The sequence below is a fragment of the Silurus aristotelis genome (assembly GCF_946808225.1).
Source record: "Silurus aristotelis genome assembly, chromosome: 20".
Lineage (NCBI taxonomy): Eukaryota > Metazoa > Chordata > Actinopteri > Siluriformes > Siluridae > Silurus > Silurus aristotelis.
Window position 1 is genome coordinate 18,031,307 of NC_139593.1, and position 13,325 is coordinate 18,044,631.

At 37.0% G+C, this 13,325-nt stretch overlaps 2 protein-coding genes across 4 annotated transcripts in view; both read right to left on the minus strand.

The window, feature by feature from the left end:
* ndfip2 (Nedd4 family interacting protein 2) overlaps positions 1-7,713 on the minus strand; it is a 17,687-nt gene extending 9,974 nt beyond the window's left edge. For 2 of the 3 annotated variants that reach the window (XR_014530389.1, XM_083522496.1), the window contains exons 1-2: positions 7,383-7,640; positions 2,551-2,710 (exon numbers count right to left, since the gene is read on the minus strand). Coding sequence is in view for 2 of the 3 variants with exons in the window: in XM_083522496.1 (XP_083378622.1) it covers positions 2,551-2,710; positions 7,383-7,412 (190 nt within the window). In the remaining variant the exon portion in view is untranslated. Of the gene's footprint in view, positions 1-2,550; positions 2,711-7,382 lie in introns of all 3 variants that reach the window. The other variant, XM_083522495.1, reaches the window with a different exon arrangement.
* LOC310715782 (OX-2 membrane glycoprotein-like) overlaps positions 1-13,325 on the minus strand; it is a 104,859-nt gene that overhangs the window by 74,310 nt on the left and 17,224 nt on the right. The window lies entirely within an intron of this gene.

Consider the following 13,325-nt stretch of genomic DNA (forward strand, 5'->3'; position numbering starts at 1 on the left):
ATCTGAAGAAGTTTCACTGTGCTGTAATGTACATGTGACAAGTACAAAGCCTCTTTACCTTCTGTCACACCTTGAGATGATGACTTTTGTCTTTTTTCTTGTGAATTTATGGTCAATGAAATTTGGCCTGAAATATGTCTTTATTAAGACTGGACAAAAAACAGATTGGGACACCCTTAAATCAAAAGCACCACCTGGTGCCTGTAGCCTGAAGGCTGGGTAAGTGGCCATTGCTAATCGTTTAATGCCCAGTTTACCAGTGCCTCTACTCATTGTGGCACTCTTCTGGGATGATTGGCCATCTGACCCTGATCACAAGCAGCAGATTATCCAAACCAAACGGAGTGGTGGTGCTAAATAATGACAATTACATCACACTGATTTACTTTAATCTATACCTCTGTCATACATATTCATCCATCTCTTCTGTTAATTCATGTATTTACATACATCTATGTAGTCCGGAAAATACGGTATATATGTATATATGTGTGTGTGTGTGTATATATATATATATATATATATATATATATATATATATATATATATATATATATATATATATATATATAGTATATTTTAATATACTCATACTTATTTTTACATTCATTTACTCTTATACATTTTTTTTTCAATTTCTTTCATGTTTACAAGTTGGACAGTCGTAAAAAGCATTTCATTATATCTCATACTCTGTAAAATTAGAATTTGAACTTGAAATGGATAGCACCAAATGAGTGGCACTGTTACGGGCAGCCGAGCAGGACATGGCCTAGATACTGAAGTCTTTAATTAGGCACAGCTGGCAGAGGATGATTACCTTAGTTGTTCTCAATCTGGAGCAAGTTGGGGAGTATAAAATGTGGGTACATTTGCAAGGAAGCTACTAACATTAATACTAGCAACACGCTGCTCTTTTGAGCTGTGGACCTCAGAACACTCCACAAAATTCCCCTCAGATACACCAAACCAGATATTAGCCCTCACTGCAGTCAGACTTTTCTAAAGAAAAACCACCCACTTTGTGTGACACAATTGTTTCCGCTCTGAAAAAAAATAAATAAAAAAAAATCGAGGGCCCAAAATGTATTCGCCTGTTTGATTAACTAATCAAATTAATAAAAAATTGAAATATAATAAAATAAAAGGTACAACCCCAATTCCAAAATGCTGTGTAAAAAAAAACAGAATGCAATGATTTGAAAAACTATTAAATGCTCAATTATTATTTATAGTAAAAAATAGAAAACATCAAATGTTTAAACTGAGGGGGAGAAAAAAAAAAAGTCATTTTGTCTCTGATGGCTCAACACGTCTCACGTAAAGTTGGAATGGGGCAACAAAAGGCTGAAAAAGAAGGTGTTACTTAAAACAAAAATGTCAAGTATTTAGGTTTACTGACCGCAGGCCGGTCACATGACTGCGTATATAAAGAATATTAGAGAGGCAAATTCAGAATATCGTCTGCCACATAAAATTGCAAAGAGATTGAATATCTCATCATTTACACTACGGAATATTTTGAAAAGTTTCAGAGAATCTAAAGAAATCTCTCTTTCATCTCGAAAAGACGAGGGCAAGAATCAATATTGCATGCCGTTTGATCTTTGGGTATCCGATATCGCATTCCTGCAGGCATGATTCTGTAATGGAAAACACTGCATAGGTTTAGAAACAACTCCAGATATCATAATCTGTGAACAGTTTGCCATGCGTTCTGTGAATAGAGAAAAAAAGCTCTATCATGCAAAGAAGAATTATGTGAACATGATCCAGAAATGCAGCTGTCTTCTGTGGCCAAATCTTATTTAATATGGACAGAGGCAAAGTGGTTCTGGGGTCAGAAGTATCAACATTTTAAATTATTTTTGGAAACCGTGGATGCTGCATCATCTAGACTAAAGAGGAGAAGGATCATCCAGTTTGATAAACTACGCTCAGTTCAAAAGCCTGCATCTCTGATGGGAAAGGGGTGCAATTGGGCCTATGGAATGAGCAGATTGCACAACTGGAAAGGCACCATCAATACTGAAAGGTATTTACAGGTTTTAGAGCAAAATATGCTTCTATCCGAATGACTTCTGGGTTTTTTTTTTTTTTTTTAGGAAGGCCTGACTTATTTCAGCAAATCTTTGTAATAGATTCATCTAAGTGCTGAGATGGTTCTCCAATTGAAAACATTTGGCTCATCATGAAATGAAAAATATGACAAAGAAGATCCAGGACTGTTGAGCAGCTAAAATCCTGTATCAGATACTAATGGGAAAACATTCATCTACCAAATCTCCATACTTTATTGTACTCTAAATTTCCTCTATTTAAACATTAGATATGTTTTCTATGTTCTATTGTGAATAAAATATGGGTTTATGAGATTTGCAAACAATTGCATTGTTTTTATTTACCTTTCACACCACATCCTAGGTTTTGTTAGAATTGAGGTTATATAGAGTGTCTTCAAAATATATTTAACAGGTAAAGGCCCTGGATTTAAAACACGTCGTACATTATAATGCTATATGAAAGAAGAGAATAGTTTCGAGAACATACCCGGACTGGCTGTGGCTCCTAATGCCAAGCTGGCATAAGAGGGGGGCGGAACCTCGCCATCTGATGCGGTGGCAACAGGGTTGCTAGCTGCAACGGCCTGGGAGGAAGTGGAAGGCTCTTCGGCAAGGCACATTTCAGAGGGGTCATCCTCATTGTGCAACTGAAAACAATTAGAGCTGTTTGAGTGAAAAGCATCAAGCAGTGATAACTCAAGTGTTTAAATATTAATCAGGAGGTTCTGAGTTTAAAGCCCAGCACTAAAAATCTACCGTGGTTGGGTCTCTGTGCACTAGGGGTCGATCAATAGTGGATTTTACAGATCGCTAGTTTGGATCGTACTCGCCGATAACAGATTAATCAACATATAGTTTTAAAAAATGGATAATGGATAAAGTAACCACAAAATAACACTGAACTTCATAACAAAAACAAAACAACAACAACAAGAAAAAACAGTTTTGAATCATGAAAATATGATAAATGAAATAAATATGAATATATTAATTCTAGGAAAATAAAAAGGCAAGCATTTAAATGAAACAAAACATAACACTAAAACAAACACAAATAAATTAAAACATCCAAAATAAAAAAAAAGAAAAGGAAAAAAATAGACACTTCGAATAAACAGCATGTGAAATCAGTTATTCACCTCTAGGGGCCAGTCTTGTATTGTATAATGCAACCCGGAAAAACTATTGGCATGGATTACGGTGCCAATTATTTGGCAAAACCGATGAATTGGTCGACCTCTACTGTGCATCACCTTTCAATTGCTTAATCACAAGAAAATACCCGAAGAGTATTGAGGATCTGCAAGTGTATTTCTTTAAGAATCAAAAATTTTATGCTACGCTGATAATTATTAGGACTAAAAAAAAAAAAAAAAAAACGTTGCTGTTCCTTTAAGGCAAGGGCTTACAAATTCTGAGATTTGTTTCTATCACTAGTAAGAACACTTAAAGTCTAAAACAGTTATGGACATGAGGTTGATTTTCTGGCTCAAGAGAATATATACATGCAACACTGGGAGAATGGTAGCACGCAATACAGGGAAACATATTCAACCCTCCTTCAGCACTTGTAACAGCGTTTACTACTTTCTAAAAATAATTTGTTGAGGGAACCCCACTATTGTATATTTTCCTTATTTTGGTAGCGAATGCGAGTGTGGAAAAAAAAAGAAAAAAAGAAAACGTGACGATATACCTCACCACTCTTGATACTGACCTCCATATTCCGTACCATGGATCAGTAACCTCAGCAGTGCCCAGGTAAAGGTCTGTGTACTCAGTGTTTATGTAATACAAGTAGTTTGAAACGCAGCCCAGCTGACATTTAGGACGTCATACCACCGATTACTTAATGTTCAAAAACACATTGCTGTAATCCAGTTGAGAATAATATGTAAATAATATGTTTGGGAAAAGATTTTATTACTCAAGAGGCAACGTTTGGAAAGCAAGGGATCACTGCAGAGAGTTCCTGAGCAATCTACTACGCACATGGAACGCGAAACATTAAGTACCGACTTCTTAATATTTAAAGAGTCAGTTATGACTTTTTTTGGTTTGGCACTTTATCGGGATATTTACTAGAGCCAGAGGACAGTAAAAGCTGGTGGCAGTATCGTTTAAAAAGCAAGCTGCAGGAAGTGGACACACAATTGAGCCTGAAGCACTGAAGTGAGAACCAGGAGACATTGTGTTAGGTAAGAAGTATATTGGAAGCGTTGAGCTACAGGTCTAGAGGTACTAAAAATAGCATCTATGCATCCCTAGAAATGACCAGGCAAAAGAAACGTCTAAAATTCATTCAGGTGGCCTCGTGGCGAATCGGTGACGTCATCTGCTGTTTATTTGACCTGTTTTTTTTTTATCCATTTTGGATGTGTTTTTATTCATTTGTAGCATTTACTTTTTGGTTTCAGCTTAAATTAACGTCTTTTATTTTCCTCAATATGTAGTAATGTAATTCATATGTATTTCATCAAGCACATTTTCATGATTCAGCAGGTTTTGTTTTTGTTATAAATTTCAGTACTATTTTACATGGTGTTGTGTTTGCTTTTTTTTATCACACTAGTTCCATTTACTGAGCATCTTCTGAGCTTCGTCGAGTCACAATAGGTGTCTATGAAGGTTTCTCATTGTGCAGATCACTACAGTTTGGATCTTCTCGATGTGTTCTAGATTTATGACCTGATTACAGAGTAATAAATATTTAAAAAGACACTATTCTTATGAAATGCTGATTTGTTTTTGTGATCTGTGCGAATGTTCCAAATATCTGTTGATCACTAGTGCAAATATATTTATATATTATTTCTTAAAAATGTCTATTTAGCAGGTTTGTCCATAAATAAAATATTGTATATCTTAAACTTTAAAACACACACACACAATTCTGAAACACGCACGTCTGATCTTGCCTGAAGCAACAGTGTGAAGTGATATTCGTGGCACTGAAGTGTGTGTGTGTGTGTGTGTGTGTGTGTGTATGTTCCTTTCTCTATTTATAACTGTAAAACAGTGTCATATATCTGAGGTACGCAAGTCAAAATTTCCCGTCACACGGGGTTTGCATTTGATGACAACAGTCTTGATGGTTTATCGATCAGTCAGCAAAGTTTCTGAGAAAAAACTGATAGAATCTCAGAGCAACTTGTTCACGAACGTCAGTTCCGCATTAGTCATACACACACCCCTGAAAAAAAAAAAAAGAACATATCAAACTACCAGAAATTCTGTTACGTTCATTACAGCTTTCCTCGTGTAGACACATGGAAAGAGCAGGTCAAAGGCTGGAGGTATAGCAGAAACTGATCCTCTCAACCCAATCAGTGATACTCATTATAACTGTGTAATACAGGGGTCCCAATTTACAGTCATAACAAATGTCGCATTTAAACACTTTCATTTCTGATCAAACAGAAAGCAAACAGATTGGCGACATGAACAGCGCAAAGATCTCGAGCAACTCAAGAACTCCAAGAATGGATTTTTAAGAATGAGGATTGTTTCTGACTGTAATTAACATCAACAGTCTACTACCTCTTCCTCATACCATCTCAGGGGGTTTTTCCTTCACCACACTGGCCACAGGCTCATCAATCAGAGATAAACAATTATAAGGAACTAACCTATGCGACTTACACATTCTTTTATATAACCTTATTACTGCTTTATCTGTGTACATCTGCTTTAAGATAAAGTCCAATGTAAAAAAGAGCTGAACAAATGAAATCGAACTGAATTTGGGCTGAAATTAATATTAACAGTCTGCTACAATGCCCTCGGATGGCAGTTTGCATGAAACATGCATTTAAGCTCAATGATAAAACTATAATGAATAGACATTTGGGGTTGAGGATGAAGATGGGTTCCCTTTTGAGCCTGGTTCCTCTGAAGGGTTCTTCCAGGGGGTCTCAAGGAGTATTTTCATGCCATTGTCACCAGTGGCTCATTCATTTAACCTATATATTCATATTTTATAACTTTTGTATCCCCATAAAGGACCCACGTGCATCAATAAACCTCGGCCGCCCACAACGCTGTCGCCGGTTCAACACTGTTCCCTCCTTGGAGCACTTTTGATAGACACTGATCATTGCAGACCAGAAACATCCCACAAGAGCTGCAGTTTTGGAGATGCTCTGACCCAGACGTCTAGACGTCACAATTTGGCGCTTGTCAAACTCGCTCAAATCCTTACACTCACCCATTTTTCCTGCTTTTAACACGTCAAATATGAGGACAAAATGTTCACTCGCTGCCTAATGAATAAATAAAAGAAGTGATCATAAGTGTTTATCACTCACCAGTCACAATGTTATAGTCACAAGTCACAACGTGATAGTCACAATGTTATAGTCACAAGTCACAATGTCATAGTCACAATGTCATAGTCACAATGTTATAGTCACAAGTCACAACGTGATAGTCACAATGTTATAGTCACAAGTCACAATGTCATAGTCACAATGTCATAGTCACAATGTTATAGTCACAAGTCACAATGTCATAGTCACAATGTCATAGTCACAATGTCATAGTCACAATGTCATAGTCACAAGTCAGAATGTTATTCCTGATGTGTTTCTTGCCAGGAGGTAGTTGAATGGGTTATAATGGGCTGATAATAATGTGTGTGTGTGTACATACACGTATATACACACACACACACACATTATGACCAACATCAGCCCATTATCATCCATTCAACTAACTCCTGGCAAGAAAACCTTTAACATATAACACATCTGGCCATGTTTTTCCTATCTATCTATCTATCTATCTATCTATCTATCTATCTATCTATCTATCTATCTATCTATCTATCTATCTGATTGATTATCTGATTATTTTAGTTGTAACTGTTTTTAATAAAACTATTTTAGGCCCTTGAATGTCGAACGCGGAAGTCAGTGCGGGCCGAATACCAAACCGCTCAATCTACCCTACACCTGTGCACTAACCCTAGGACTTCAAATGTGTAATAAAATAAAATAAAAATAAACATACTGTATTTGTAAACAGTGTTCCATGTGTAAGCAAATGACCAAAAACATTCCCCGGGCTTTTCTTCATTGTCTCTACTCAGTGTATTAATAAAGTACGGAATGGGAGTTGTCACACTTCTGTTGTACACTAGATGTATATTTGAGATTCAGCCCGTGACTTCAGCAGCTGTGCTGTGCGGAAACAGTCCCCGGGCCTCGGCCTGCTGAACGCCGTTACACACCCAGACAGGACCATAGTCTTCTTCAGTTACCATTAATAATTATTATTCCTTTTAATGGTCTGGTTAGTAAGTTTTGTTGGCTGACTTACCACTTGGTAGCGGCTAACCGCTGACTCCATTTTTTTCTTTTTCACAGCGTTACTGGAAAAATGTACAAAAGAAACAAAAACGCATTTAATTGTAGTTGTCGATGTGTACACAGCTAACTGGGTCGTTTTGAGCGAAAACGAAATGAAAATATTTCCCCCATTTACAACAAATCCAGTTTGTAATAAAAGGTTTGTGTTCTAAGCTCTAGACAGACACATCCTTCTAACAGAACAGCAAACCGCCCAGAGAGTGGGAGGAGTGGGTTGCCAGATTTCAGCACACAAAGTACTCCAAATGTTGCCAACTCTTTTCAAAGAACACAAGCTGAAATGTGGGCTGAGGATCGCCAGAGGGCGTCTTGGAGGTTTTCGCTCTTTCATTGCTTTCACGTGTATGTACAAGCAAATACAAAAAAAAAAATATATTTTATATATATATAGGTTTTTATCTTAGAAACGAGTTTATTAGAGGGACAGTGCATGTAGGACGTTTTGGGGACAAAGTGATAGATTGTTTGGACATGTGCAGAGGAGGGACATGGTGTATATCAGTAGGAGAATGCTGAGGATGGAACCACCAGGAAGAGAAGAGGAAGACCAAGGAGGAGGTTCATGGATGTGGTGAGGGAAGACACGCAGGTAGATGGTTTGAAAGAGGCAGATGTTGAGGACGGGGGTACGGAGACGGATGATCTGCTGTAGCGACCCCTAAAGGTCTGGCCATCCTTTGCCTGTAAAATCAGCATTAGTTGCACATGGTTTTTTTGGTAGCTCATTCCAGTCATCTTTTTGTAATCCATGGACACCACGTCCTCCAGACTAAAAAGGAGAGGGACCATCTGTCTTGTTATTAGTGTTCAGTTTAAAAGGCTGATGGTATGGGGGTACATTAGTGCCTTTGGAATGAGCAGCTTGCACAACAACAAATGCTTCCATCCAAAAACCTCTTTCTCAAGGAAGGCCTTGCATATTTTGGCAAGACATTGTTAACTGCATGAAACGATAAATACAACAAAGGACACCCAGAACAGCTGAGCAGCTAGAATCCTGTATCAGACCCATATGGGACACCATTCCTCTCCCGATTGTTAAGCAGAGGTGGCAAAAGTACACACATCCTTCACTCGAGTAAAAGTGCAGATACTCATGTTTTAAAATATTCTGGTAAAAGTTGACATGTACTTCAGTAAAAGGTCATTATTACTACCTGTATTAGTGTCATGCTGCTAACTGAACATCCACCATATAGAACACAAGCAGAGAAAAGATGATGATGATCATGTGATCAGAAATGTCTCTGTTCTCAGTCATGTTTACATCACTGACTCCCTCTGTCTCATCCACGTTAACCCCAGACTTCTTGTTGCCTTCTGCTTTGCTTATTGTGAGCTTTGTGAACTAGTCTACGTCTGTGGTGTGTGAGAGACAGGAAATGATACACCAGTGATAGGTTAAAAAAGAATGAAATAAAAAGCAATGAAAAGAAAAAGGTTGATGGGCCGTACAACCCTTACATTTCAGCATCCATTTTAGTATCTTCTCAATACTATAGAATTTAAACTTGGATATATATTTTAGAGGAGTCAGTGCGCAATTTGTACTGCAGTACAGATTTACTGTCCTCTAAAAATAACAACATACAGCCGTTATTTTCTAAATAACTGCCAACCAAAGAAAGTACACCCCCAGTGATAACAGCTGTACGTCATGTAATCGTGCAAAGCCACCTGTCCATATGTCATGTTTCATGCTTTTGTCTGCTTGACAGGACCATACAAATTTGTGTATCTTTTATTAGAGCAGTTAAAATGTGGTGCTTTGAGTCCAATTCTCTTAATTCTCTCTCTGGATGTTCAACACTGCACCTCATGGCAAAGACTCTCTGAGGATTTGAGAACTAGAATTGCTGAGTTACAGTACTGTGGCCAGGGCCATACAGAGTTTTTCAAAGATCTCAGATTTCATATCTCAGAAAAGTGTGTGTGCGTGTGTATATCTATATAAAGAAAAAAAATCTTTAGGTGTGAGTTACCCAATTACACAAAGGTTGGCTGGTTGCCCTTCAATAAGTCATTTAAATGAAGTTGGTTAATCAGGAGTCAATGCATTGCAATACGTTACAGATGACATGATTATCTTTATTTTGTATATTTGCAATGTTTCTGAGATAAAAGAAGGCAATACAAGTAATTCTATCTACATAAGCTTCATTTCAAAGAGGCTGCTCAGGATGAAACTGAATGGCCTCCTGGAATTATTTTCAAATCAAAAATAATTCTTAGTTGACATCTGTCTTGTCAGAATTACGTAAAAGGAAGTTAATAAGATATATGAAAGTTTTTGTATATTCCTCAACCGTAGCAAGTTATTACCATGTTTATAAATACCCATAGATTACATATATAAAGAAACAAACAGCAGGCCAAACATAGAACCTTGTGGCACACCAAACTGATATCCTTGGTATATAGAGAAGTAATTTACATATACAAGCTGAAAATTACTATTCAAATAAGCCCAGAGCCAGGAGAGGGCTGTTACTTTAACCACATCAGTATTTCTAGTTTATTATTGAGAATATTTATTATAACCATAAGCTGCACTTTGGTCAAGGAACACAAACAAGGAGAACCAACACTGATCAGAGGCCAGTAGTTGAGTTTTACCAGCACTGTCTCTCCTGCTATAATACGGTCTATATCCTGATTAATAGATTTCATGAAATTTTTTACACATTCCAGTGTATATATATATAGAGAGAGAGAGAGAGAGAGAGGAAAATAAGTGGGAGAACTTGCAAAATAGCAGGGTGTTCAAATACTAAATATATATATATATAGGAAGTGACAGATTGCATCTTCAGTAGGATTCAGTAGGACTGGTGTAATTTGATGCGGTCATGGAGGAAATTGAGTTCATGACATGAATGTGAGGATTACAGGACAATAGACATTTAGAAACAGGTCTAACTTTTTAGCAAAATAGCTTTTTTAAGCACACCATGACCACAGGCTTAGCAAGGGATTCTTTGAAAACGGATGTGAACAGATCAGCAAGTTGATCTTTGCAGAATCCATTAGTGTATACATTTAACCACACCAGAGCTTTTTTGGAAAAATAAAAAAAAATGTATAAAAAAAGTAATTGAAAACAATTCACCTCAAGAACATCATATCCCCAGTAATGTACAGAGATAGGAGCATGTGCTGGTCATCATGATTGCAGTACTGGGACAACTTACTGGGAGAATTTTAATCTCATTGTCCAAAAAGCTGAATCCACAGAAAATTTAACAGTAGATATTAAAAGAAAAACGAAACAAAAACGTGTAACTCTGAGGAAGATTTGTCAAGAGCAAAGAACCAAATCTTAGGATACCTTACTAGCCCTTACTTACCCTCACGATTTCCTTATTATTATAGTTACAATCCATGCCCCTCTAACTACTACATACAAGGGGGATTAATATAAAGACTATTTCAAAAGAGATTAATGTCTAAAGTATCATCTGAAATCGTTACGATGTCTCCTCCTTATGCCACTTACACAAAGCTTGTAAACAAACTAGCAATGTAACAAGCTAGTGGTAAAGTGCTATCATTTTTAATGACTAAGCATTAAAATGCCTCTGTTACTGATAACCTCAAAAATGGAGACAGGGTTTCAAACAAGCTGATGAGCAGATAAACCCAGCAGTGACAAATTGTAGTCAAACAGAGAATCTTGTGTGTTCTCCCTCACACACACACACACAGTAAATGCAAATGTAGTATAGGTTTGGAGGAAGTTCCTCCAGCCTGATTTTCATCATTCAAATGGCTCCTCTGATAAAATGGATGTATTTTTCCAGCTTTGGTTTCTAGTGTCAGCATGCAAAACTGCTTAGCATGTGTGTGTTTTGATTCTGATGTAAAGTAAAGAAGACTTGATCCTAACAGAGAATCTTGTGACAGTTAGGAATAAACACTTTAATAAAGTTTTTTTCTTTCATGACTTAAAGCAAGAGCATTCAGTTTTAGGTCCACTGAAATCATTTGGGTACATTTAGTGGTTTCTTTAACAAAGACACTGGAGCAGTTGTTCATTTATGCAATGATCTAATCAGCCAATCACGTGTTAACGTCAAACATTATAATGGGAGTAAATGTGTACACTTTATACCCATAATGGTCAGAAGTAAAGCACCTTGGGGTGATTGGGCTATAGGCAGATTTTTATTTAATTGTTCTAGATCTAAAATGAAATTTGGTTAATCTCAAATAATGATCTTTTTGAATGTAAAGGATATAAGATGTTGAGTTGTTAAGATTTAATCGTCGTTCTGAGTTTCTGAGAATGTTTATGTGCATACTGTATATCAAAGGTTTTCTTGTTATTTACATAAAATATCAAGTTGAATTTAATTCAAAAGTGTGACGCAAAAGGGTTCGTATGAATTTTAAATAAATACAACACGTCATCTTTACCAGTGTACAACAGCTGATGACCCCACCAGGTTTCACTACTTTCAGACATAAACAACAGTTTAAGCCAGTTCATAAAAATAGACCATTGGCCTGTTTTTTGTTCTTGTATTACTCAGTTGTTGACAATTTGACATGATCTGGGATTGTTAGCTTCTTCATATTTCATCCTAAAGTCGCTGTCATAGCAACAGGTCTGTAAGCTCAAAACTGCAGGCTTATTTTACATAAACAGGATTGGATCACGGATTTATAAGTAGAGGTGATACAGGAAGTCTGTCACAGTCATGTCATTTCCGTTATTATGAGTGTGTTAATTCTAGTGTGTCATGTCTGACATTAAGAAAGTAATATGTAAAAAAAAAGTATTGAATAAAAAAAAAGACGTAGAACACTTATGCATTTAATTTGTCTGCAGCTTTCTTTGAGTTTTCTTTTGTTTTTCAGCTTTTGAGGTGGTTTAAAAAAAAAAAAAACATGCTGTTTTAGCCATTGTACCATTGACCAGCCTGTTGTGGCGGTGCCAATCATGCTTCTACTATAAAAAAATATTAAACAATATAAACGAAAAGAAACAAACAATACAGTAGTTACACTTTCAAAAAAATTGCACCAGGTAATATTGCACAGTTTAAAATGCTGTTATTGCACAGATTTTAATGCACAAAAATGTAAGGTATTGTTAATGCAGTTTACATAAATAGTAATAACAGTGTGCATAATGGTGACTGGTTCACTGGGAGCAGTTTGTTTGTACAGTATAATAGCAGCAAGAAGAAAATACCTTATATCACTCCTTCAGACACTTAGAACAGTGTGTCACTGAAGGAGCTGCTCAGAGATGAAACTGTTTCATACAGGGAGTAAGAGTCGTTTTACATCAGAAATGATGATAGTTTAGCTACCATCCTCCTTTCTTGCACCTCCTGTACAGTGTCCAGGGGAATCCCCAGGACTGAACTGGCCTTCCTGATCAGCTTGTCCAGTCTCTTCCTGTCTGCAGTAGAGCTGCTGCTGCACCAGCAGACCACACCATAGAAGATGTTGGAAGCCACCACAAAGTCAAAAATGGTTTTCAGTAGCCTCCCTGCACTAAATTGTCAATATCCTCCCCTTGTGTACTGCACAATTCCTCCCACACAGTTGTATCAAAACAGTCTTTCAGAGCCTCACTGGTCTCACCAGACCATGTCCTCACTGTGCGGGAGACAGTGGGTTGCTTGCATACAAGGGCTTTGTATACAGGTAGGAGATGATCCAGGTTGTGATCTGTTCTTTCTTTAACTTCACTACATTTCAAATATCTTCCTTTTTATTTAACAACATTTTGCACATGAGTTATTCCTTTTTATTAATAAGTGGATAAACACTTAACATTGATCACACAACAAGCCACCAATCAGTGTATCTACTCATCACCGCCATACAGTTCAGCGACAGTTCAACATGATAGAAGAAACTCGACTTGCTACAACACCCG